Source organism: Pseudophryne corroboree, chromosome 3 (assembly GCF_028390025.1).
Source record: "Pseudophryne corroboree isolate aPseCor3 chromosome 3, aPseCor3.hap2, whole genome shotgun sequence".
Lineage (NCBI taxonomy): Eukaryota > Metazoa > Chordata > Amphibia > Anura > Myobatrachidae > Pseudophryne > Pseudophryne corroboree.
In genome coordinates, this window is record NC_086446.1 from 229,366,701 (window position 1) to 229,394,480 (window position 27,780).

Genomic DNA, 27,780 nt, shown 5'->3' on the forward strand with positions numbered 1-27,780 from the left:
ATTGTTTTGTACCCTCTTTTTGAAGTTTTGTCTGTTGATTTCACAGGGGGATATGTCTCAAACCTTTGAGAGAGGTAAAGTGGGGAGAGGTAAAGTACCAGCCAATCAGATCCCAACTGTCTGTTTACAGCAGGCTTTCCCAACCTCTGTCCTCAAGGCACATTAACAGTCCAGGTATTAAGGACTTCTAGACCATGGTTGGGAATGCCTGGTTTACAGGCTGTGCTTGAAAAATGTCAGCTAGGAGCTGACTGGTTCGTACTTTATCTCTCTCTCCAAAGTTTGATATATCTCCCCTTATAGCTGATAAAATCACATTATCCTCACTTGCAAACAAAATGTCAATCTAATGTTAGTTACAATGCTATGTAGAAAATAGAGTGATTAATACACATACTGTATATGCGATACATAGAGGATGATTGCATTGGGACAAAGTCTGCTATGAGCCATAGAAACTCTCCAAAATGTGTTTGCCGTCAGGAAGAACAGTTAACATGTAATAAAACACTAACCAAACGTCAAAGACTGCCCATGTACATATGAATTTACTTTATTGGCCTGTTTATACCCCTGGGTAGCTTTCATTAATTTAACCTAACTTGGTTCCTTCTATGGTTTTCTGCCTTCTAGTTACAGCCTCTTTAGAAGATGAACACATCTCCCATGTTTATTTCAATAGATACTGTATGTCTGATATTTCATTACCCGCAGTTTTCTTCTCCTTCTCGTCTTTGATCCCCAACTTCTCTGTCGAGCCAAATTCCTGGAGGGACTCTGTCTCATTTTCTGAGGTGTACTCTGAAGACTAGAAGAAATATATTGAAGGTTAAGGAGATATTTTTAACTTATTTGAACATAAGCTGATTTTTTTAAAAAAGATATTAATACACAGGGATAAATTTACCAAGGTGGGAGTTTTTTTTAGAACTGGTGATGTTGACCATAGCAACCAATCAGATTCTACTTAACATATATCTAGCTGCTTCTTGAAGATAATAGATAGAATCTGATTGGTTGCTTTGGGCAACATCACCAGTTCAACAAACTCCTACCTTAGTAAATTTACCCCACAGTGTTGAGATATCATGAGGGTGACCTTCACATTAATTTAGAAGGAATTGGACAGATTGGTGTTACAACTAGAGGAGAAGATAGGTTTAAGTTATGTAAAAGAGAACTCTGCTAGATTTTTGTGTTGGTTTTATATATTCCAAGTGACCGATAAAGTTGGATAAAAAGGCTCAGTCCATCATTATACAGGGTGATTCAAAAGCCGCAGTACACCCTTTTGTTTGGCAGACAGAGGATGGGAGAACATCCTAAGAGATAAATGTTTGTTTTTATTTGATTCATGCTGTTTTGGGGAATTTGTCTTTTGATCGACATACTTTTACTTAACAGACCGTTGCTGTATAGGTAATTATTATTATTATTATTATTATTATTATATACAGGTTGAGTCTCCCTTATCCAAAATGCTTGGGACCAGAGGTATTTTGGATATGGGATTTTTCCGTATTTTGGAATAATTGCATACCATAATGAGATATCATGGTGATGGGACCTAAGTCTAAGCACAGAATGCATTTATGTTACATATACACCTTATACACACAGCCTGAAGGTAATTTTAGCCAATATTTTTTATAACTTTGTGCATTAAACAAAGTGTGTGTACATTCACACAATTCATTTATGTTTCATGTACACCTTATACACACAGCCTGAAGGTCATTTAATACAATATATTTAATAACTTTGTGTATTAAACAAAGTTTGTGTACATTGAGCCATCAAAAACAAAGGTTTCACTATCTCACTCTCACTCAAAAAAGTCCGTATTTCGGAATATTCCGTATTTCGGAATATTTGGATATGGGATACTCAACCTGTATAATGTATATAATAGCACAGTTGCTGCGTCAAGTGTATGATGCATCTCAAGTAAAAATATGCCCATTGCTGGCTTCTCTAATCTGCTCCTGTGTCCGAAGAAGCTGCATCGAATCAACTGCGTGACCATCAGACATCTGGGTAGCCCTCAGGTTACTCAGGATGTCTGGTGAAATCACTCTGCCAGGACCAGTGAAGCTGCATCCGAGGAAGCAACCATGCCTGGATAATGGGCCTAACACACTCCCGTTTTCTGAAATGCTCCCCATTGTTGCCCCCAAACTCCAGCAACATGTCACTCATGCTGCAACTCTGGGGCACTGCGAGCGACATCACAGGATCAGATCTGTACATGTGCAGTGTGGCTCCTGTGTGCGCAGATCATTAAACATTATCATAGATTTACGTGAATATTGGATCTCTGAATCAGGTTCCTGCTGTACGCCCATTTAAGTAGCTTCTTAAAATGGCAGATGCATTCCTTATACCTTGGTCACAAACCAACCACAATAATGAGCTGAGTCAGTCTGTTCTATTGGCTACACAAATGGTAATCACAAACTCAGGTTACACACCCAAGCCTAATTACTTGCCAGTAACTGCAAATTATATTTAATTAGCAGTCCAGGAAACACTAATCTAGCAGCGAACTGTAAACAAAATCTACATGTAAGGATTTTAGTACAGGCCACAAACAAGTGTGCTACAAAATCTACAAAAACAATGACAACGTTCACTTTCCTTGGTTTTGCATAATGAGACTACTCCCTTCTGTTAATGTAGCTTCCCGACAGCACTGGCAGCAGCACTAATAGCGGGACGGCAATGACCCTGGCAGGAGAGATACTCACCACATGGATATTTTTGCCGATACACTTGCTTATTGATGTGAACCAGTCGGTCGTAATTGACTCTGAGTCATGGTGAATCAGATACTCTGCACCATCTCTGGTTTTCAGCTGTAGAATTACAACAATCAGTTATTTTGTTTAAAAAATAAAAATAAAAGAACATATATAAAAAGTGACGACCCTTTCCAGCACATATCTAAGGACTGGACACACAGTCCTTAGATATGTACTACACATAAATCTGTACAGCGGGTACAGAGCACACACCCAGAGCTGTACAGCGGGTGCAGAGCACACATACAGCTGTACAGCAGGTACAGAGCACACAGAGAGTGTACAGGTATCAGGTATAGAGCACACAGAGGGGATCAGTACGTAATCCCGCTGGACGGGATTCCGGCGGTCGAAATCCCGACGCCGGAATCCCGACCACACAATCCCGACAGGGGTGGCGAGCGGAACTCAGCCCATTGCGGGCTCGCTTCGCTCGCCACGCTGCGGGCACACTATTATATTCTCCCTCTATGGGTGTCCAGCAGGTATAGAGCACACAGAGAGCTGTACAGCGGGTACAGAGCACACAGAGAGCTGTACAGCGGGTATAGAGCACACAGAGAGCTGTACAGCGGGTACAGAGCACACATACAGCTGTACAGCGGGTACAGAGCACACATACACCTGTACAGCGGGTACAGAGCACACTTAGAGCTGCACAGCGGGTACAGAGCACACAGAGAGCTGTACAGCGGGTACAGAGCACACATACACCTGTACAGCGGGTACAGAGCACACTTAGAGCTGCACAGCGGGTACAGAGCACACAGAGAGCTGTACAGCGGGTACAGAGCACACAGAGAGCTGTAAAGCGGGTACAGAGCACACAGAGAGCTGTAAAGCGGGTACAGAGCACACTTAGAGCTGTACAGCGGGTACAGAGCACACTTAGAGCTGTACAGCGGGTACAGAGCACACTTACAGCTGTACAGCGGGTACAGAGCACACATACACCTGTACAGCGGGTACAGAGCACACACAGAACTGTACAGCGGGTACAGCGCACACAAAGACCTTTACAGGGGGTGGAGGATACACACACATTAAGCTTTATATTGGTTCAGGATACAGAGCTGTACAGTGGGCACAAGACATGCAGAGCTTTGCATTGAGCATAGGAAACAAGTATACTGAGCACATGGCACAGAGATCTATAGTGAGCACAGAACAAAGATTTATATTGTACACAGTATAGTGGGCACAACTGTACAGTAGATACAGAGCACAAATGGAGCTGTGCAGCCGGCACTGAACATACTGGGAGCAGAACAGTCTGCATAGCTAATGCCATACAGAGCGGAACACACTGACACATCACTGTAGCTGCATAGCAGACACAGGATAAACATCTGTACAATGGGCACAATACACATGCTGCACAGGGCAAAGACAGATTCATAGATTAATAGCAAGCACACAGCTAGCTGTATAGCTGGCACACAGGGTACACACACAAAAGAACAGAGAACACATGACACCACAGAGCTTTACAGCACGCACAAGACGCAGAGCTGTATAATGGGTACAGGACAAACAATGCTGTACAGTTGGTAGACAGCTGTACAGCAGGTACATACAGGACTGTACTGCATGCAAACAGGTGTATACAGTAGACACAAACAGTAAGGCTGCACAGTGGGCACATGGCACAAAGCGGTTTAATAGGCATAGAATGATTCTATACAGTGGACAGAGAGAGAGCTGTGAAGTGGGCACAGGGCAAACTGACAGCTATAAAGCATTAACAGGGCACACACACAGCTGTTTAGCGGGCACTGGGCTCTTACAGGTCTGAGTGGCAGGAGTAGTAGGATTGACTTAGAGGCCTTTTTACCAGCAGAACAAAAGAAAAAAAAACATCAGAAATGTCCCTCTCAAAGTAACACATACAGCTACATATATGACAACATACAGTGTAACACTCACCTGCATTACATGTTTTTTACTGGACTTCTCTTTCGTGGCCCATCGGATTGACGCACCCTGTAACTTCAGTGTGTGTTCTGGGGTGGTCAGCACTGACTGTTTCTGAAATGACATGAAGAATGTAGTTTATCTGGATTGTGCTGTAATATGACCATATTCATGTTATGCGCAATCAGTTAGTGTTATACTATACTCTCCCAGAGCACAACATGTACCACATAACAGTGGATAGTAAGGAGGTGTGTATTGTATGGCTCTAGGCCAGTTGGCTTACTTTCTGCAATCACAGGTGATAATGCCCTATGAAAGAGAATTGGACTCATACAGTTAGACCAGAGGTTTCCAAACACGGTCCTCAAGGCACCAGCCCAGGTCGGCTTAGCACAGATGGTTAAATTAGATTGACTGAGCTACTAATTTAGGGGGACATGTACTAAGCAGTGATAAAAGTTGGCCAGTGGAGAAGTTGCCCATGGCAACCAATCAGCCACTCTGTATATTTTTATACACTGCTTAGGGGGGACATTTACTAAGGGGGACATTTACTAAGCAGTGATAAGAGCGGAGAAGTGAGCCAGTGGAGAAGTGCCCATGGCAACCAATCAGCACTGAAGTAACATCTATAATTTGCAAACTATAAAATTATACAGAGCTGCTGATTGGTTGATGGGGCAACTTCTCCACTGGCTCACTTCTCCGCTCTTATCACTGCTTAGTAAATGTCCCACTAAGTCAAGCATGGATATACTTAAAACCTGGACCATTAGGGTATATTGAGGACTGAGTTTGGCAACCACTGAGTTAGACTATAGCTGTGCATATAACGCTATAATGCAATTAAATACGGTACGATTATTAACTATGGCCAGGTGTGATTTTCAAGGGGACTCTGTTTGGTTAAGGACCAAATAAGAAAAATGCTCAAAATATCATTCAAAGTCAAGTTTCTCTGGCAATTTCTTGGGAAGACAACTGATACCTTTCCTGAAAGATAGTACTACTGTACTGACACAGGAGGACATCATCAAAACAGCCTTTCTCCGATGCCAGTGCTCCAGATTATTGGCGCAACTAGAGGCTTGCAGGCCCGTGGCAAACTCTGCAGCGCCTAGAAGCGGTAAGTGAGGTATCCGCCATAGCAGCACTGGAAATGGTCTGTCTCTCATAGACAGTCGCGGAAAGAAGTGCTTTATATACTGTAAATCCCTGACAGTCCCCACTAACAGCAGTAACCTGGAGGGTAGTAACTGCCAGGGGCGGATTGGGAAGAAAAAGCAGCCCTGGAAAAATTGTACTAGTGGCCCCACATGGGCAGCACCAGAGGTGTAAGGTCTAGCCATGGGCCATGGCAGCAGCACCCTCCCCCCAAGACTTTTCAGATAGTGGGCATGTCCAGCATCAAGTGGGAAGTTAAAAAGAAATAAAATTAAATATTATGAGCACATTATATGATACACCTTCAGAATTTAGGAAACTATATCATTCTTTACAAATATATATTTTCTTGCTTATTACACCAACCGTATCCCAATCACTATTCACTCAATCTTATATGTCAGCCAAGCAGGCAGACAGAGCATACACTAGATCATCTGCAATCACAGGCTAAGTGGCATAGAAATTTTCATATATACAAATTATTTTGCATCTTATTCATTATGTCTATAAAAAGGACCACATGTCCTCAAACAAAACAGGCCCCACGGGTGCGCCAGCCCACCGGGAATCTTCCCTGTGAACCCTATGGCCAATCCGCCTCTGGTGACTGCGACCAAGAAACCTTTAAGCAGCTGTGCACGGCTCTTAAGGACACTTGCTGCTAACAGTGATTGACTAGACGGTCCGTGAGACCAGGTAAATGCTGGGCTCTATCAATCATTATTACTATTAACACTAACGTATTTTCTAACCTTTTAGCAATAAAAACCGCTGACATCTGAATTGAATATAGCACTAACACATGAAATACAGCAAATACTGTATATGGCTCTTAGGATTCAATTGGGACAGAAATAACATCTACTAGTGTATCATTAGATTGTCTTGGTTCTGTGTATTAAATTTACATACCAGTGATCAGCACATATATTTGGATGTTGTTTCCCTGCAGACTTACTGTATATGAATAAGCAGATGTGGCTGTTTTTTAAGATAATTTATTTTTATGCAATTTTATTGATTTTAAGATACTTTAAGATATTTTTGCGTAAAAAAAATAGATTTCACTTTTATATACTTTTCGCATTTTTTTGAGTATCATCTGAATGTATGTAAGTTTTTCTATTTTATTTATCAGATTTGTTTTTGTAAATTATAATTTTCTATTTTTTTTCGAACTTCTATTGAAAATAAATGGAAATCTTATGTGTCATTGGTTTTTCATGTAAATTGTCTGAAACTTTTCATAACTATTTTTGGACAGTTTTTACTGGCGAGTTTTGCAATAAGCAATGATTGTTCTTGTAGTTACAGCTGTAAAATGTGGGTTGTTTTTTTTTTACAAAAAGTACATGCTTAATTTTTTTCAATTATACATATATATGTTGAAGTATTTAAAAAAAGTTATACATATATTTACTATATGTACACATATACATTTATATTATATTTATATAAAACTCTCATTTTATATATATTTTTATTTTTTTTATTTTCATTTTTTTGTTTGTGAGACTCAATAGTTTTGTTGGAAGTAAACAGCAGACACTACTAAAGGCCAGAGAAATTTCATCTTAGTAACATGATGTTTTTAGCAGTCATTTGAATAACCAATAATGTTGTCTTATTAAAAGTTCCCTCCCCTTTCATTGTTTTCTTATAGTAAAATAGCTATCCTTTTCTACAGCTCTGAAACAGAGCATGCGCACTTCATTTAATTTTTTAGAAATACAATAAATCCACCGAAACGTAGATTGCGATATTATCTCACTTTTGGGATTTTATTGCAATCACATTTTCGATTTAAAAAAAAAATTGATACATACTTTTGTGCATTATGTGGGAGTCCACTCAGAACCAACTTTCTTGCAGAATTCTATTATAGAGTGCTGTAACTCAGAATCAACACAAGGGGGCAGTACAATCACTTCCATTATTCATTTCTATCTCCTTGATTAACCCTTCTAACATGTATTTACGTGAACAGCAAATTACTATTTGATAATATTACAGTATGGAATGGCATTACGCTTTCCACTTAAGGTACTAGCTTTTTAGACGCATTCGTGAAGGTAAAAATATTCGTCTGTGTACACAGCGGAGAATTCCTGGAGTAAATAGAGCCGTAAGTAATCAGTGAAGGGGAAGTCCACATCAGGTCTCTGTTTATTAGTAAAAATTTATTAAACCATAGTGGCTACAGGATATGAGGTAGTGATGGAGTAAGTGTACAGTATTTAAAGCCTAACTTGCGGCGATGCTTTTGCATTTGAGGAGTAGCTCCCGGCCAGCCCAGCTCCTGCGGCTGGCCGGGAGAACCTCTTTGCTGCCCGGGTCGCAGCGGCTGCATGTGACATCACGCAGGCCCGCCGCCCCCCCCCCCTTCCCAATGGTCCAGCCACGCCTGCGTTGGCCGGACCGCGCCCCCAAAAACTCCGGCTTGACGCCGCTCTCCAGCCCCCTTCCGCCCAGCGACCGCCTCTGCCTGTCAATCAGGCAGAGGCGATCGCTACGGTACAACACCCTTCGGCCTCCCAGCATGCGCCGGCACATGTGCAGATCCGACCCGTTCGCTGCGATAAACTGCAGCGAGCGATCGGGTCGGAATGACCCCCATTGTGCTCACATATGTAATACCAGTGCTGAGCGGCTAGCGACTAGCACTGCACAATGACACATAATCAGTACAATAACCTTTAACCTCATGAATTTCCCTTACTAAGAAGAAAACTGAGGTGAAGGTGATCTCAAACTGGTTATACAAGGTCTACTCCCAGGATTTATGTGTGTTTACACCATACTTACACCTGGCTGAGCCTTACTATGAAAGCAACCTATAGGTGGTGCCAGCTGCAATCTTTCCTCCTCTACAGAGGACATATTTAGGTCTGCTGGCTACATTCTTCTATTCTATGCGTCAGCTAAAGATTGGGTGCTGGACAAATGACACAGCAGAGGATTTACAGAGAGACACAGGTTTCAGCAACACAGACTTTTCATATTTAGGCTCTAGGAGTCTATTCGCATCCTAAATATTAGGTCACACTGGCGTGGTTCATTACACATTTAAAGCACTGTAATGCGTTCTACACCTAAAATGCACATATTGATATACAGTACGCTGCGGAAGTGCATGTGTAATTCATTAGCTCTAACATTAAGTATAACTTAAATCTAGCAATAAACACAAAGAGCTGATCAAGACATATCTTTTTTTTGCACTTTTCAAACGTTCATAGGCACACTAAGGGGTAAATTTACTAAGGTGGGAGTTTTTTTTAGAACTGGTGATGTTGCCCACAGGGGTGTATCTAGGGGCCCAGGTGCCCCTGGCAAAGTAAGAGACTGGCGCCCCCCATATTTCAAATATGGAAGGTGCATGTGCAAAAAAGGGACATGATCTTGTGGGAAAGGGGCATGACCATAGAATAGTTCCCCCAATTCAAATTATGCTACGCAGTATTAACCCTTATACACATCATGCCCAAAAAGAAGCAGTTCCCTTTACACATTATGCCCACACAGTAATTCTTATAACACTGAGGAGACATCAGCAGTGCCTGGCCTGGCTGAGGAGGCAATGCCACCCAAGGCCAGGTAGTATAATCAAATAGTAGTGCAAAGAAGTGCAGTGTAGTGCACTACCCAGTGGTGCAAATAGAAAAAAAAGTTAGTGGTACTGTGTGCGCGCACCCAAAAAATGGGTGTGGCCACATACAGTATCACATGGGGCATGGCCAATGAAAATGGGGTGTGATACACATATGACCCCAATAGTGTAGTGCCAGATACACATATGCCCCCAATAGTGCCAGATACACATATGCCCCCACAGTGCCAGATACACATATGCCCCCACAGTGACAGATACACACATGCCCCCAATGTGCCAGATACACATGCCCCCACAGTGCCAGATACACATATGCCCCCACAGTGCCAGATATGCCCCCACATTGCCAGATACACATGCCCCCACAGTGGCAGATATGCCCCCACAGTGCCAGATGCACATATTCCCCATGTTGCTAGATATGCCCTCATAGTGCCAGATATTCCCTCACAGTGCAAGATATGCCCCCAGCAGCGCAACACACCATTGTGCCTGGGGCTGGCACTGTCTGCTGCAGCTGTCGGGGAGAGGAGAGCGCAGCACGCACTCTCCTGCCCTCAGTCTGGTCACCTGCGATGGTGGCATGTAGCTCAGATTCTGGCACCGGTCCGCGAGCCAATCAGAGCTTGCGGGCCGGCAGCGGCGGCTCCGGATTGCCTGCCAGTCTGCAAGCTCTGACTGGCTCACGAACCGGCATTTGAGTACACTCCGCCGCCAGACTCAATGGGGGGAGAAACCGCCGGTCTACGGATTGAAGGGGGCAGGAGAGGAGAGGCGCATGCTGTGCTCTCATCTCTCCACAGTGTCTGCAAGGTTGCGGCCTGGTGGTACAGCGTACTAGCTGGGAATTTCTTACCACCATACTTGCAGCACTGGCATTACCTAACTCTCCTATTCAAATGTACATAGCAGTAGCCCCCTTCAGCACATAGCCATAGCCCCACCAGAACACAGCACTCCATTATTTCCCACCTCCCAACACAGTGATAGTCCCCACCCCCCTCCCAGCACATAGCCATAGTCCCCTCCCAGTAAATAGCCATAGCCTCCCCACCTCTCCTAGCAATAGCCGTAGTCCCCCCAGCACATAGCCATAGTCTCCACATCTACCAACACAGTAATACAGTAGTCCCCACCCCCCTCCCATCACATAACAATAGTTCCCTGCCAGCATAGATAGCCATAGTCCCCGTTCTGGCACATGGCCCCTCACCTCCCCAAACACATAGCCATATTCCCTATCCCCCTCCCAGCACATAGCTGTAGTCTGCCCATAGAACATACTGTAGTAGTAGTCTCCCCCACTCCCAGCACGTACATAGCCTCCCCACCCAGCACATAGTCCTGGTCCCCAACCCACAACATCCCAGCAGATAGCCGTAGTGTCTGGCAATACCTGCTGTGCCGAGCTGCCTGGTGTGGAGGGCAGAGGATCGCTCTGCAGACTGGAGCTGGCGCCGGTGTCCAGCACCGCACCAAACTACGTGAAGAAACTGAAAATAAACTACAGCTCCCAGCAGCCCTTGCCACTGGAAGCTCCCGAAAGCAAGGCAAGGGTTGCTGGGAGTTGTAGTTTATTTTCAGTTTCTTACCTGTAGTGCATTGCGATGCCGGACACCGGCGCCAGCTCCTGCCTGCTGAGCGATCCTCCACCCCCCGTTCCAGGCAGCTCAGCGCAGCAGGTATTGTCAGACACTACGGCTTAAGGGATTCCACCCATTGGCCGAGGGTGGCATCGTCAGGTGGCGCCCCCTGCTCGGCTGGCGCCCCTGGCGAGTGTCATCCTGGCCAATGGGTAGATACGCCCCTGCTTGCCCATATCAACCAATCTATTATCTTCTAGAAGCAAACTATAAAACCCCTTGCGCTATTTAGACTTAACTAGAGGCAACAGGACAAGAATAAACTCAATAAAATAATTATAATTATAAGATAATTTTATTATCTATAAAATCAATCAAATGTGAACACATAAATAGTTCATCAACAAATGAAATAAATAATATGTGCATATAAATAAAACTATACATTAATTAAATAATAATAATAAGACTACTAATTGAGCATAAGAGGTGGATCATATAACTAATAGTGACCACAGTGGGCTAAAAATTGATAATGTCCTTGTTTTTAATTCTCAAATAGGACAGTCCCATTAGATGTGCTCATGAATAATTCATGATTAGATATCATATGGTGTGATATATATGAAGCCTTTGTTTATATATATCTCGATGAATAAACTTATCCAATTGCTCACATAAACAGATGGTTCTTTACTTATGGGATAACTGTTCAAAAGTCATGGAGGAATTGATATACCACCCGGGACTTTAGTGCATCGCAAGCACCTATAGAATATAGCTCCCGTTTCAATTACCACGAATGGCGTCCTCCGTCTCCCACTGAAACTGGCTCTCGTACACACACCTTAACTGATTTGGAGAGAGAGATGTCAGTCCGGCTCCCGGAGCTCTGCGCACTGCAGGCGCTAAAAGTTGATTCAGCTCCCGTCTTCAAGCCGCCACATATAGCGTCCTCCCGTCTCCTGCTCGTCAGTCTCGGACAACACTGCACATCAATGCGGACAAACAGCCGATGTCCACCGGGTCAAAAATAGGGCCCTATTTTTGACCCGGTGGACATCGGCTGTTTGTCCGCATTGATGTGCACTGTTGTCCGAGACTGACGAGCAGGAGACGGGAGGACGCTCAGTGGCAAATGCAGGATTTGCATGGGGGGGTTTCCAGAACTGGGTGGAGCCAATCACGGGGGTGGGGACTGGGGTGACCCAGTATATGCTGGGTCCGTAAAACTAGTGTGTCTCTGTGTGTGTGTGTGTGTGTGTGTGTGTGTGTGTGTGTGTGTATATATATATATACCATGTAAAGAAGGCGGCACTCAGAGACTTGAAGGTGCAAAAGTATATTTAGTAAAAACAAGCTGCAGAGTTACATCAACGTTTCGGGGTGCGCAGCCCCTTCATCAGGATGATGAAGGGGCTGCGTGCCCCGAAACGTTGATGTAACTCTGCAGCTTGTTTACTAAATATTCTTTTGCACCTTCAAGTCTCTGAGTGCTGCCTTCTTTACATGGGATAGTGATGGAGGTGGAAACCTCATAGGATGGCACCTGAGCCAGAAAGCCCACAGAGGCCTTCCGAGTGCCGGCTACTACAAGGGTATCTATATATATATATATATATATATATATATATATACACACGCATACATAAACACATATACATAGCATATTAAACATGCATACATGTGTCATATGTGTGTGTGTGTTTATATGTATGTATGTATATACATGTGTATATATGTATGCACATGGATATATATGTACTATAATTAAAATAAAGTAAACTTTTACTGCACTTACAAGTGCCAACAGGAAGACAGCAGGCTGCAGAGGATGCTAGACAGCCATTAATAATACTCAAGCAGCTAAAAAAAAAAAAAAAAAAAAATTTTTCTTTTTTTAAGTGAAGGGGGGTTTCTGGGTGCTCGGAAACCCCCCCTGGGTGCGCCACTGACGCTATATGCGGCGGCTTGAAGACGGGAGCTGAATCAACTTGTAGCGCCTGCAGTGCGCAGAGCTCCGGGAGCCGGACTGACATCTCTCTCTCCAAATCAGTTAAGGTGTGTGTACGAGAGCCAGTTTCAGTGGGAGACGGAGGACGCCATTCGTGGTAATTGAAACGGGAGCTATATTCTATAGGTGCTTGCGATGCACTAAAGTCCCGGGTGTTATATCAATTCCTCCATGACTTTTGAACAGTTATCCCATAAGTAAAGAACCATCTGTTTATGTGAGCAATTGGATAAGTTTATTCATCGAGATATATATAAACAAAGGCTTCATATATATCACACCATATGATATCTAATCATGAATTATTCATGAGCACATCTAATGGGACTGTCCTATTTGAGAATTAAAAACAAGGACATTATCAATTTTTAGCCCACTGTGGTCACTATTAGTTATATGATCCACCTCTTATGCTCAATTAGTAGTCTTATTATTATTTAATTAATGTTATAGTTTTATTTATATGCGCATATTAATTATTTCATTTGTTGATGAACTATTTATGTGTTCACATTTGATTGATTTTATAGATAATAAAATTATCTTATAATTATAATTATTTTATTGAGTTTATTCATGTCCTGTTGCCTCTAGTTAAGTCTAAATAGCGCAAGGGGTTTTATAGTTTGTTTTAGTTCACACCCGATTTTAATCGGGTGGATTGTGTTGGCCATATCCACAGGCCATTTTACCTTTGTTGCTGCTGGATAGATTTCACGAGGTATAAGAGATAATAATATTGGATTATATCCTAGATACCTGTGCGGAGTGGGTGTGACTGTGGACACGGGCACCCATCCGCAATTATATATATATATTCAATAGCGCCAGACATTATTAGCGATCTAGAAGCAGTCAGACAAATGTTAATTAGAATCTGATTGTTTGCTATGAGCAACATCACCAGTTCTAAAAAAAAAAAAACTCCCACCTTAGTAAATTTACCCCTAATACTATATTTAATAGGCCATGTAAGAGGCAGTGGTGCTTAGCCCCCCCCCCCCCCCCCCCCCCCTTCATGCAATCTAAAAATGTAGTACTGCATTTGAAATGCCGGAAAGCAGCACAGCCTGTTTTGCATTTATCAGCAGAATAGTTTGTATGGAATGTATGTAAATCGTGTGGTAGTTTTGATAAGGTTTCAGCCTTCTCTCAGCAAATATATGTAAACAAGTCCTAAAAGTTTATATACAGTAGGGCCTAGGCCAATTACTGGACATGGCAAAGAGAGGAATGTTTTGTTCACACGTTTGTAAATCCAGTCATCAGGACACAGAGACATGTGAGTTCACTGCTGTGCTGTTTATTCCCTCACCAACTCCAGGCACACTGCACACTGGCCCACCCACTTCCCAGCATCCCCCTGGTCCCAGGGACCATCACTGAAGATTCAGGCTTACACAGATTAGTAAGGGAGTGTCTACAAATATTAAGCATTCTAATACACTAACATCACATCCTCTTTTCTTTAAAGATAAGCCCTGTACGCTTCAATGCAACAATTAACAACGTCATATTAAGAACATCATCTAACACGTTTCAATGAGTCTCTCAGGTCTGCGTATTTCCCTTTTGGGTCTTTCATACACAGTCTGTGTTTCATCGATCATGTTGGACCTTTCTAGAATCGTGGTTTGTTCACCATTATCAGGATCATCATACATGTCAGATGAAGGGTATTCTTCAGTCATGTTGTCTTCATTATGGTTAGGTTGAGATCTTAAATACACCCGATTTCTTCTTACTTCCGTTCCACGCTCTGTACGTATAGTATAAGATCTTGGTGCTACTTGTGCTTGCACAATACCTTTCTGCACCCAAATACCTTTCTCGTGATCTCTGAGACGGACTTTGTCACCCGATTTGAGATCAGATAAGCTTTTTGCTCGCCTGTCATGGAACAGTTTCTGTTTCGCCTGTTGACGTTCCTTACTCAGTCTGACCAACGCTGAGTTATGTGTATTAAGCAGTTCATCATGTATCGGGAGATTTGCTCTAATCCTCCTTCCCATCAGCATTTGTGCAGGAGAAAGTCCATTCTGTAAAGGTGTACTGCGGTAGATTAAAAGACTTTTGTAGAAATCTTCTTTACCTTCTTGAGCTTTTTTCATGAGACTCTTTACAGTTTTTACTGAACTTTCCACCAACCCATTTGAGCGTGGATAGTGGGGACTTGACGTAGTATGGACAAATTCCCACTCACCAGCAAATTGTCTAAATTCAGCACTGGAAAACTGAGGACCATTGTCAGTGAACACTTCCATAGGAACACCATGCCTTGCAAAGATTGACTTCATACAATTGATTACGGCTTTACTAGTAGTTGTATGTAGTCTCTTCACCTCAGGGTAGTTAGAGTAATAATCAGTCACGACAATGTACGTTTTCCCATTACAATCAAACAAATCTGCGCCAACTTTCTGGTACGGTCTCTCTGGCACTGCGTGAGGACTCAGTGGCTCGACTTGTTGTTTCGGTCTATACGTAAGACATAATTCACATGTAGCTGTAGTCTGTGCTATGTCTTGGTTCATTCTTGGCCAATACATAACTTCACGCGCTCTCCGCTTACATTTTTCTTCTCCTAAGTGGCCTTCAAGTATCTTGCACAGCATAGTTTTTCTTAGTCGTGCAGGTATGACAAACCTATTGCCTTTATAAATAATACCATCGACAACTGTAAGGTCACTGTGGTACATCCAATAATCATGGATAGACAGCGGGCACGCATGTTTTTCTGCTGGCCAACCTTTCAGAATGATATCTTTCAACACTTTCATTGTGTCATCTGTCTCAGTTTCTTTCCTAATCTGTTCTTGTCTTGCAAGAGACACTGGTAGAGAAGCTACGATCAAATTAACATAGGCTTCTATCTCTTCATCCATCAGACTTTTGGAACCTTCACTTTTGTCTACAGCACGAGAAAGTGTATCAGCAATGTACATGTATTTGCCGGGACAGTACAGCAAGTGTACATCATATTTCTGTAGTCTGATAAGCATTCGTTGAATTCTCATGGGACAGTCATGTAATGATTTAGTCATGATAGCTATCAATGGCTTGTGGTCAGTTTCCACTGTAAATATTTGACCATACACAAACTGATGAAATCGCTCACATGCATATGTGATCGCTAGAAGTTCTTTTTCTATCTGAGCATACCTTGTTTCAGCACTTGTCAGTGCTCTTGATGCATAGATTACTGGTTGCCATGTATCCTCATGTTCTTGTAACAGCACTGAGCCTAGGCCAAATTGCGAAGCATCTGCTGAAATTCTTATTCTTTTCGCAGGATCAAAGAATTTTAGCACTGGTTGCTCTGTAATGATCTGTTTCAAGTTTTGCCAACTTTCTTCTTGTTCATGTGACCACATCCACTCGTTATCTTTGTCCAACAACCATCTAAGAGAGGCTGTTCGTTCAGAGAGTTGAGAAATAAACTTTCCTAAGTAAGTAATCATTCCTAGGAATCTTCTGACGTCGTCTTTGTTGTTAGGACGTTCCATGTTCACTATGGCTGATATTTTCCTTGGGTCTGGTTTTACACCTTGATCCGAGACCACGTCGCCCATGAAGGTAAGTGTATTCACGCCAAATTCACATTTGTCCTTGTTTAGCTTTAGATTCACTTTCTTGACAAGTTCCATTACTTGTCTCAATCTAGAATCATGTTCTTCCTTTGTAGATCCCCAGACAATAATGTCATACATCATTGTTTCAACACCTGGAATATGTTCAAAAATCATGTGTATCTTTTTGTGATATACTTCTGGAGCAGACAGTATTCCATATGGTAGTCGAAGAAATCTGTATCGACATTCTGGTGTATTAAATGTACAAAGCTTTGAGCTGGCCTCATCTAGCTTCAATTGCCAGAATTCTGAAGATGCGTCCAATTTACTGAACGATTTTGCTCCCACAAATTGCGACATGATTTCATCTCTGGTTGGTAGTTTGAAATGTTCTTGTTTAATAGCTATGTTTAAATCTCTGGGGTCTAGACATATTCTGAGTTGTCCATTTTTCTTTTCAACAATTACTAAGGAGCTTACCCATTCAGTAGGCTCATCAACTTTCTGTATCACACCCAAGGCTTCCATGCGATTTAACTCTTGTTTCAGTTTTTCTCTCAGCGCAAATGGCACTTTTCTAGAGGGGTGTATCACTGAAGAAACTTGCGTGTCTATATTTATTTTATGCTCTCCAGGCACAACCTAGACCTTCAAACAAGTCTCTGTATTCTGTAAACATCGATTTGCAGTCATTTTCTACTTGTGATGTCACCATAAAAACTTTCTTTAGCAAGCTTGGTTTCTCACAGGAACTTAATCCTAGAATCGGTTGCACATTTTTATCCACAATCAGTATAGATGTTTTAAACTGTTGTCCCTTATATTTCAGTGTCACTAAGCATGTACCTTTCACAGGAATTTCCTCCCCAGTGTACCCTGTAACTTTCACTTTGGCTGGATGAATTTTAGGTTTTACTCTAAAAGTCTTATAGTCTTGAAATGATATTAAATTCACCTGCGCACCAGTATCAAGCTTAAAGGGAATGACAAATCTCGTTCACAGTTAAAGGGACAATCCATTCTTTCTTATCTGCACTGCAAAGTTCAATGCAATCCACAAAGAATACATCTGTTTGTTTAACAGCATGCACTTTGGTTGTTTTACTTTTAATTTTACAGCATTTGGCAAAGTGATTAAGTTTACCACATTTCATGCAGGTTTTACCATAAGCAGGGCACATTTTAGGATTGTGAGCATTTCCACATCTACTACACATTTCCTTATTAGACTGTGGCTTAGACTGCTTCATTCTTGAGAATGGAGGTTTGCATGGCTCTGTTTTCTGCACTACATGCACATCAGCTTCCTTGTGTAACTTTTTGGCTTGAAATCTAGTTATTTCTGCAGATCTACACATAGTCACTGTCTTTTCTAGTGTTAGGTCTTGCTCTCTCAGCAGTCTCTCTGAGTCCATTATCAGGTATTCCACAGACAATACAATCTCTAATCAGTGAATCCTTTAAATCACCAAACTCACAGGTTTTACTGAGTGATTGCAGCTCTGTAACATACTGATCAAATCCATCTCCAGACTTCTGATCACATGTGAAAAACTTATATCTTTCATATGTCACATTTTTCCTTGGCACAAAGTAATCTTCAAACTTTTGCATTACAGAATATAGCACCATATTCTGCCCCTCAGCAAACTGAAAACTATTATAAATGTCCAGCACATCCTCTCCTATCACATGGAGGAAAATGGATGCCTTCGTTTTGTCAGCCTCTGAATCAGCTCCACATGCAGCAATATATATATTAAACCTTTGCTTAAATCTTTTCCAGTTTTCAGACAAGTTACCAGACATCAGCATGCCGGTTGGAGGAGCTAGTTTATCCATGGTTACTCACTGTTTGAAGATAGGAGCACACGGCAGGCTTTGCAGACACAGAGTATCACAGTCACAGACTTCTGCAAGATTCTTTCACACTCTGAGAGCACTAGCAGTCCAAGTTAAACTTCTTCTGACACCATGTTTTGTTCACACGTTTGTAAATCCAGTCATCAGGACACAGAGACATGTGAGTTCACTGCTGTGCTGTTTATTCCCTCACCAACTCCAGGCACACTGCACACTGGACCACCCACTTCCCAGCATCCCCCTGGGAGTAAGGGAGTATCTACAAATATTAAGCATTCTAATACACTAACATCACAAGGAAGACCCATCCACACAGCTCCAGTGGGTGCCCTTGACCAAGATTTTTCCTGGGTTCAGTCCAATTTATGTATTCGGGATGAAACTATACAGATATTTAGGACTTGTATGAGAGGTGTTGTTCACCCATAATACATTTGTATTACCGGCGGACGGGGATGCCGGCTGTCAGTATCCCGACAGCGCCATCCCATCCGCTAGAATGCCGGCAGCAGGGTGAATGCTACGAGTCCCCTTGCGGGCTCGCTGCGCTCACCACCCTGCTGCTACAATGGCAAGCTGTGCTCGCCACAAGATCTATTCCCACTCTATGGCTGGCGTGGACACCCACGAGTGGGAATAGCCCCTGTGAGCTGGTATTCCGGCTGGCGGGATTCCAGCATCAGTATCCTGACTGCCGGGATCCCGACAGCCAGCAAATTGATTGCCTCCCATTCACCCACAGACTGCCATTGTGCTATTTTCCAGTTTTGGGCCTCTAGACACCTAGCTAAACTGATTTTCTTTAACAATCTCCTTGTTCAGTTATTTGGTTGTAATTGGCCAAATCCTAGTTTAGCAGTTGCAGAGGATTAGACAAGAACATGTATAGCGATATTACTGCGCCCTTCTGGTCCTTTTGTGTATTTAGTTTGTGAAAGAATGTATTCTACATTGTGGCAGTGGGCATAGTAGCTGTATATATTCCTGTGCATATACTAATATAAAGATATATATTCCAGTTCTGATGGAGACTGGAATAGTGACGGTCTCCATGGCCCCATCATCCCATGTCTGAGAGAGAAAGCTAAAGTCCACAGACTGGCAGCTGGACTGTATTACCCTCATATGATCTGTACTATGCTCTCTGCAGCATCTGCCACTGTCATTGCAGCTAGCTTGTCATGGCAGTACCCTGCTGCAAGCTGACACACCTAACTCCAATAAAGGAACAGAGGACTCTCCCATGGACAGGACTGAAAAGGAGAATACACTGCAGTATGTACTTGTACACTCCTGTTGCTTTACCACAGCAGGTATCATCTAGAGACAATAGCCGCTGATCACTTATCTGCTTAACTCCTTCACCATCACCTGGCTATCTTTGATATTGCCCTGTCAACATCAGGCATAAAGGTTGGTATCACACGAGTTCAAGGCTGAATATGGCTGTACTAGATACTGTACTAGATATACACAGATGCAGATGCTGTACAGAAAACGCAACACATCTGAATTTGACTAGAAAACCCCCGTTACCTGCCACAAATCCACAATGACTATCAATCACTCTGCTTCCAAATTCACTCTTCAACGGCATTTGGTAACCAATCACGACACATGCACAGAGCGAATCAGAAGCGTACGTACTACATTTCATTTGCACAAATATTGGCATAGCATCCACTCTGAATCAGGCCCTGTATCTGTGCCCCAGCATAACCTCAATGGATTCTTCATTATATCTATTATTGACATATTAATCATGTGAATACAGTTCTTACCAAACTACTGGATGAAAGATTTTTAGTATCCTTAAAAAATGTTAAAATTCCTCCTTCAAGTACTGTCCAGGACGCGCTCCAGTTCTTGCTGTACAAAAGAAGAAGACATAGGTCAGATACCAGGTAACAATCCAGGAAAGGTGCGCCATGGCCGCTTCCAGGAAAGCTGGACATGCATATTACAAATGTAATATTTCCATGAGCACAAAAAACAACTTATATGAAGACTTCAGCCTACTATGTTTAGTGTCTTACATGTATACTCCTGTAGTGTTTACCAAATATATTATTTCATCTTTCTGACTTGCTTTTGTCATTTCCAGCCATGACTTGATGCCATTATGCAGAGGTTTAGTGTTGTAGCCATGGAAAAATGCTCTGTGAATCCAATGTAGAGTGCTCAGAGGTTCTGTGGCTGGCTGTCTTCAAGCCTGCATTTCACCTGGTTTTAGGGGGTCATTCCGAGTTGATCGTAGCTGTGCTAAGTTTAGCATGCCCCCCCTCCCCGCCGCACAAATACAAAAGCATCGCACAGAGGCGATGCCTTTGTATTTGAGAAGTAACTCCCGGCCAGCGCAGCTCCTGCGGCTGGCCGGGAGTTGCTCGTCGCTCGTCATGCAGCCGGCGCGGCCCACCCCCCCACATCATGCAGCCGGCGTGGTCCACCCCCAACGGTCCGGCCACGCCTGCTTTGGCCGGACCGCTCCCCGTAAACGGTGGCTTAACGTCGCCGTTCAGCCCACTCCCACCTAGCGACCGCCTCTGTCTCAGAGGCAATCGCTAGGTAACGAAAGCTGCCATGCGCCGGCGCACTGCGGCACTGGCGCATACGCAGTTCCGACCCGATCGCTGCGCTGTGACAAACTGCAGCGAGTGATCGGGTCGGAATGACCCCCTTAATCAGCCACAGAACCTGTATAATTCATTATTGTCACAGTTTAAAGGGATAGTATGGTAAGCCTATCTAAACTGGAGATATGTTATGGAATACTATGGGTGAGATCTGACATCTCTAAACTCAGGCTTACCATACCATCCCTTTACACTGGAACACTCATAGATTACACAGGTTCTGTGGTTGATTAATCCAGGTGAAATGCAGGCTTTAAGTCAGGCAGCTACAGAAACTGTGTAATTCATTAGTGTCCCAGTTTTAAGGGATAGTATGGTAAGCCTTTTTTTGGTTTCCTAACAAACCTGATTAAGGCCCTGTGTCTCAAATAAAGGGAAAGTCACATGCACAGGGCCACTTTAATCGAATCTCCCACTAGTATTAATGTATACCATAATGCTAATGTTGTAGATTATAGATAACGTATCGTGCAATGTATATGATGTATAGTGTAATGCCCAATTTGCAGGATGTACATGTACATATGTTACTGTATTGTTCCAAGTTAATCATTGCAATTAAGAGAAGCCTGAACCTCTTAGGCATCATCTAAATGACAGAACATGTTGGATAGTATAAGTGTTATCACATTGGTTATTTTATGTACAGTATATTACATGTATATTTATTAATCCAGTAATAAAGAGACTTGGATACGTATACATATTGGCAGATAATACTGCTACTATACTCACCGAAGCCTTTTCCCATGCTCTGCAATCTTTGCTTTATGTAGGACCCCTGCTTTCTCCAAGCCTTTTGTCTGTATCAGTAAAGTAATGACAAACATGTAATCAATATAAAACTGATCTGTTTTGACTAGTCGGTGGCAGCTGAGGATTACATAACTTTCACAGTAGTCTTGGGTGGAGGTGGCAGGATTCTATTCAGCTAAGTGTAACATCTATGGGTAGAACATCTGTGGGCGTGGGGCTAAAAGTGAATAACAAAGGAAAACAGAAAGGTGTAGTATAGTAGTGCACGTTCTGCACCCACGCTGCAACTCAGCTGGAGGGTCATTCATTTCACCCCTCTTCTATTTACCATGGATCCATGGTGAGCCCATATCTGGAGCATCTGGAACTGACTGTCTCTGCAGTCTCTGATGTTATTATCTTACAGTTTACATTATGTGCCATTTCATTTTGCTCCTGTATACTAGCTGGAGTAAAGCTGTAGATAAGGCACAATAACATACTGGAAAAAATTGCAAGGCTTCCTCGTCCAACAGGGTAGACCTCTCCGTTCACTCAAAATGAACTACAATTGAGCTAGATCCTGATCTATAACCTCACTGAGGGGGGATTTATCAAAGCTTGGAGAGAGATAAAGTATCAACCAATCAGCTCCTGTCATTTTTCAAACACAGCCTGTAAGATGACAATTAGAAGCTGATTGGTTAATACTTTGGGCGGGATTAATAAAGCATCGCATTTTTGATGGAATATATCCTGCCACTTACCACATATATATAGAGGTGTTAATAATGCCAGTATGTATGTAGAATTGCGATTACAATCGCAATGGAAGCTCTTCACAATAGAGCTGTCCTTTGCAATTATAGGACTTCAGAGTTCCTTTAGCAGATGTGCAGCTATCGACCAGCACAGGTGGGTGTGGTATAATAGATAGACAGTGTCTAGTTAGACAGTCAGTAGATAGACACCACATGTTAGACAGTCAAAAAGTCGACAAGGTAAAAAGATCAACAAGGTCAAAAGGAAGACATGAAAAAAGTAGGCAGTACAAAAGGTTGACAGGGTCAAAGGGTCGACATGAAAAAAGGTAGACACAGGTTTTTTTTTATATCACATGTTTTTGGACTTTTTCATACATTCTCTATACATGTCGGCATAGAGTTGGATATAAACCTTGTGGCAAGTGCAGCAAACCACCGAGCGGATGCCTTTCTACAATTGGGGGTCCCAGATGACAAAACTATCCACACAAACCCCAAAATGCTAAACAAAATGGTGTCTACCTTTTTTATGTTGACCATTTTCATTTTGACTTTTTGACCCTGTCGACCTTTTGACCCCATCTGCCATTTTCTTGTCGATCTTTTGACCCGTTCAACCTTTTGACCCTGTCAAACTTATGTCTGTCTAACATATGGAGTCTATCTATTGACTGTCTAACTAGACACTGTCTAACTATCATCTGGATATCGCACTTGCCACGGGGGACACTTGGATGGATCCTACTGGTACATATGGGAAATGAGCTTGTTACATATAGGAAATGTGGATAAAACTCAGAAAACTACAGTTTTCTGCTTTTAGTACATCCCTCTCATTATCTATCAGCTTCTTGAAAATAGAAAAAACAAACAAAATTCTTGGGCGCTGACAAAAAACAGCTGACATCTTTCTGAGGAAGCCAACTATTTGAACACAGGCGGAGAAACGCGTAAAAGGAGTGTTACCCGCGGCTGGAAGGCTCAATTACTGTATACTTGCAGATATTACCTAAAGCGTGAGGACCGAATTGTTATTGAAAGGGTGAGACGTCACCGGACTTTAAATTTCCTGGTCTGAAGACACGCAGAGCAGATCAACAAAGCGTGACCACGCAGGACTGATAAGTATACCAGAGCCGCATTGTGTTCTTTCTCTGCAATTAACAGCAGCTAACACAGATAATGTTCATGAAACGGACTGACTGTCACTAACTTTGCATGCACTAAACAGACTAATGATTCTGTGTATCTAATAACATAAAGCAGACCACAACTTTTCTGCTTTGCTTGAGTGACTGTGATTACTGGGCTGTGCATTATGGAAGCTCATTAATTAACTCCGGAGTGGCTGAAAGAATTTGAATATTTTTTATAATATAAACACCGGCCGTGTGGTTTTGTATGTAATGTTTATTACGTATTGTGTATAATAAAGCCCTTCATTTATAAATCTATTCTTGCTCAGCTACTTCCTGGTTCTACAGGTGGTTTATTAGTAACAGAGGTGCCCATGGCCTGGCAGAAACTGCAGCCATAGAGTGTCAGTAATGAGGGAAGGCCTTGTACAATGGTCAGGAGCAGGGGCACCACAACATTGTTAGGTTAGGGGTGGGAAGGGGGGTGGGGTTCAAGACACACCACCTGCCTGATGACAGAGTTATATCTATCTGTATTTATATTGGTAACTATAGCTACAGTTATCAGTGCCACGAATGGGGGGGGGGGGGTTGGGTCCTAGGGGAGGAAGAGTAAGGATTAAGGAGGAGCTTAGGGGAAAGAGGGAGGAACATATGAAGTGGTCGGTGAGAAGGGCCAGGGCTGGTCACAGAGGAGAGACCAGCCCACAGTAACTAGCCACATACTGTAGGAGTTGGGTGCAGGAGGGAGGAGAACCCCAGAGAAGGGCTTTGGGGAGGGCGTAGGTGGAGCTGCCAGAAAGTGGATTATCTTCATCTTGACACTGTCCATGCTAACCCTAGATGGTGCCCTGGGATGGTACATTGTTGACTGGCGCCTCTCAAATGTTTTTTTTTGGGGGGAGGGGCATACCACATTCCGACACATATGGTCAGGAGTGTACTACAGTCATTTCCAGTCACCGGAGCAGGCAGCATTTACCAAAGCTGTGCAGTGCCCTAACTAATATTATACAGTATATGTCTTTTCTGAAAGAAATCCTGCACAGAGAAAAGTGGGCGGCATCTAACATTTTGCAGGGCAGTATGGGAAAAATCAAATAAAAAATCACCTACAGTAATTTTTCATTTTACTTCAAACAACTCTTAACAGAACAGTATGAACTGAAAGATATGCTGGTAGATGTGAGCGTGTGAGAGGGTACCTCTGTTTCTTTCTGTAAAGGATTTGCTGTATAGTTCTGCTGCCAGTTGGTAAGAGTATTGCTGTTCTGATCCAGGTCACTGCTCCCCTTCTGGAATTCAGGTGAGCCAAGCTTTGGATAAAAGGAGACAATTATATGAAAGGTCCCGATCTGATCACTGATATCTGTCACTCACTCAAAGCACCGTCCTATGTCAACAACCCATACCACCAACAAGGCCATCCTGTCACCCGCACCCTTATAGCGAACACTTCTTACCCCAATACAACTCCATCAATTGCCAACCATGTAACTCCTTGTATTCATCTATTCCCAACTAGGAAAGAGAGCACTTCCAAATATGGCATTTACATTCTAGTGTAGCACAAGTACGGCCCTCACTGAAGTTGGATTGCAGTTTAGCAAAAATCACAAACTACCTATTTTTTCTAAACTGCGCATGTGCAGCGGCCAATGTGTGCAAATATTCACATTGCGGTTGCATCCTGGAAGTCAGGGAGTCGTGGGCGCCAGGGGGAGGCAGCGTTGCGGGGGTGTGATGGCTAAAAGTGAGGTGGGGACAGAGCGTTTCGGGGCAGCCGCTTCAACCCGAAAAATGGTGGCGGACCAACTGCATATGCAGCCTAGCTGTGTATGCAAGCAACAATCTTCATTTCTAGGTCTGCAATGCGATCACAATTAATTTGCGATCGCATCGCAGAGCAGCCATTTGCATGCTGGGCGGCCTTGCCCTGTGCTAGGCAGAATCTGCAACTGAACCTGAATAAGGTCCTACTGTATGTTGCCTAAAGGCAAACTGTGCTGCAGGCCACATCAGCGTCCGGGTCTGAATGACCCTCTACATCCGACAACAGCTATACTTGCAGAAAATGCTAATGTGTATGACAAGCCTGATTGGAAATGCAGATGTTAGTCAATTTAAAAAGCAGATTCCTGTTAAAATGTCTAAAATAAATACAGTTTATTAAACACAGTAAAGTAAATAGTAATGCAACTCAAATGAAATAGCTACAGGGACAATCACATGAACTAAGCATCATATAAAAGACTGAGGTTGTATTTTCATTGTAACTGTTTCTCTGTATGGTATTCCGGACCCTTCATATTTCCATATAAGTAAAGGTTTATAATAAAAAGAACGTCTAGTCTGCTGCAGTACTAAGTTACCTAGCGCAGCGCTAGAGAAAGGTGTATTACAATATGTTTGGTTGTCACTGACCTGCGGTAAGTCCCACATTGAGTTGGACCCATCTGGGGTATGAAAGTAGGTTTTCCCATACTTGTCCTGTGACTGAAGCCACTGCAATGACAATCACAGCTCTCACAAGTCTCTGCAATAAGGGATTAGTGAATCCTCCCAGCTATTACAAGGCACAGTAAACCATTTGTAAACATGTTCTCCCTTTTCATAATGAGCCACAACACAACGTTATAATAACACATTCTGCAAATGTATAGGTGAAGATTTCCCATCAGATATATTATGTAAAATGTTATTTGAGGACCAAGTATGGGGAAGCAATTTTCAGTGCCACTTGTCATTTTCTTTGGACCTCTAAAGGAAATGTGTCATGTCTGTTCCTCCAGAAGTGATGTGTGCATAAGACATTATCCTTCTCACAAGACTACTAAGCATCTACGTTTTTAATTATGTACTATTGCATGTTTTATATTTTTTATACAGGCAATAAACCAATAGATAATATATATCACACATATTTCCACAACGTAATCCAATTTGCAGAAAAAGGGTAGAATTCAAATGATATATCACACCCAATCTCCTGTCTAAAATGATCCCCGTTATCATGCATATCGCACCCATAGTAATTAGGTTTAGCCATGTAAAGGGTTGGGTGCCTCGCTATTCCAAGGGCAGCAAGCTAAAATAATGATACCATGCTCCCGAGGGCAGAAACAGAACGGGTGTAGAAAGGGGTGAAAAGAATTGAATCCCGCCCAAAGAATTAATTGAGATTATGAAAAAGCTGCCATAAGACAGCGAAACGCTGTGACAATCCTCTGCTAGTGGGCCATGTTACACGCATTCTTGGGACTTCATACAAATACCATTTGCTAATTGGGATCACCAGCTGACCAACTGTGGACTAAGGGACTCCATATATTGTGCGGTTGACCCCATTGATGCCATCTTGGACATCACTAATTGGAAACCCTGCAGCACTGTCACAGGAATTATTCATCTTAAATTGTATGAACAATCCCAAAATGTCAAGTGAGCCACTATTTCAATGTTCTTTATTTCCCAGACCTGGGACCCTTATGCACAATGCCCAGTGACTAAGCCCATATAAATTGACCATTGAGATTGACAAAGCCGAGTATTATTATTAATTATTATTATTATTATTATTATTATTATTGTTTTTATACATATTAATTTTTTATTGTATTGAGTGAAAACAAATTGTTTTTAATTAAATAGAAATGTGTATATTCTAACCAAACCTGACAAGCAGCATGTTTTTGCAAATATGACAATTAGTGTTGTGGTGAGGGGGATTTATAATGAGGATGACATACTGAATTTGGTGAACAGAATTTACCAGGTGTTACAGTAAAGGAATGTTACAAATAAGGCTTATATAATGAGTTTATTAAATTTCAACATAAACTTATGTAGGGAATATACTTGGAGTTAGAGAGATTGGGAGTCAACAATGGATAAGGGCAATTCTCCAATCCCCCAACACTGAGGAATCAGGATATCCAACATGTTGGATTTCCCCAATTTGGCGATTCCAACCAAAAATGAT

At 42.5% G+C, this 27,780-nt stretch overlaps 1 protein-coding gene across 3 annotated transcripts in view; it reads right to left on the minus strand.

Moving 5' to 3' along the window:
- ARHGAP27 (Rho GTPase activating protein 27) overlaps window positions 1-27,780 on the minus strand; it is a 156,640-nt gene that overhangs the window by 13,382 nt on the left and 115,478 nt on the right. For all 3 annotated transcript variants that reach the window (XM_063958876.1, XM_063958875.1, XM_063958877.1), the window contains 7 exons: window positions 26,223-26,303; window positions 25,004-25,114; window positions 21,899-21,966; window positions 20,312-20,399; window positions 4,728-4,829; window positions 2,748-2,855; window positions 709-808 (listed from right to left, as the gene is read on the minus strand). In XM_063958876.1, the coding sequence (XP_063814946.1) occupies window positions 709-808; window positions 2,748-2,855; window positions 4,728-4,829; window positions 20,312-20,399; window positions 21,899-21,966; window positions 25,004-25,114; window positions 26,223-26,303 (658 nt within the window). The remainder of the gene's footprint in view (window positions 1-708; window positions 809-2,747; window positions 2,856-4,727; window positions 4,830-20,311; window positions 20,400-21,898; window positions 21,967-25,003; window positions 25,115-26,222; window positions 26,304-27,780) is intronic.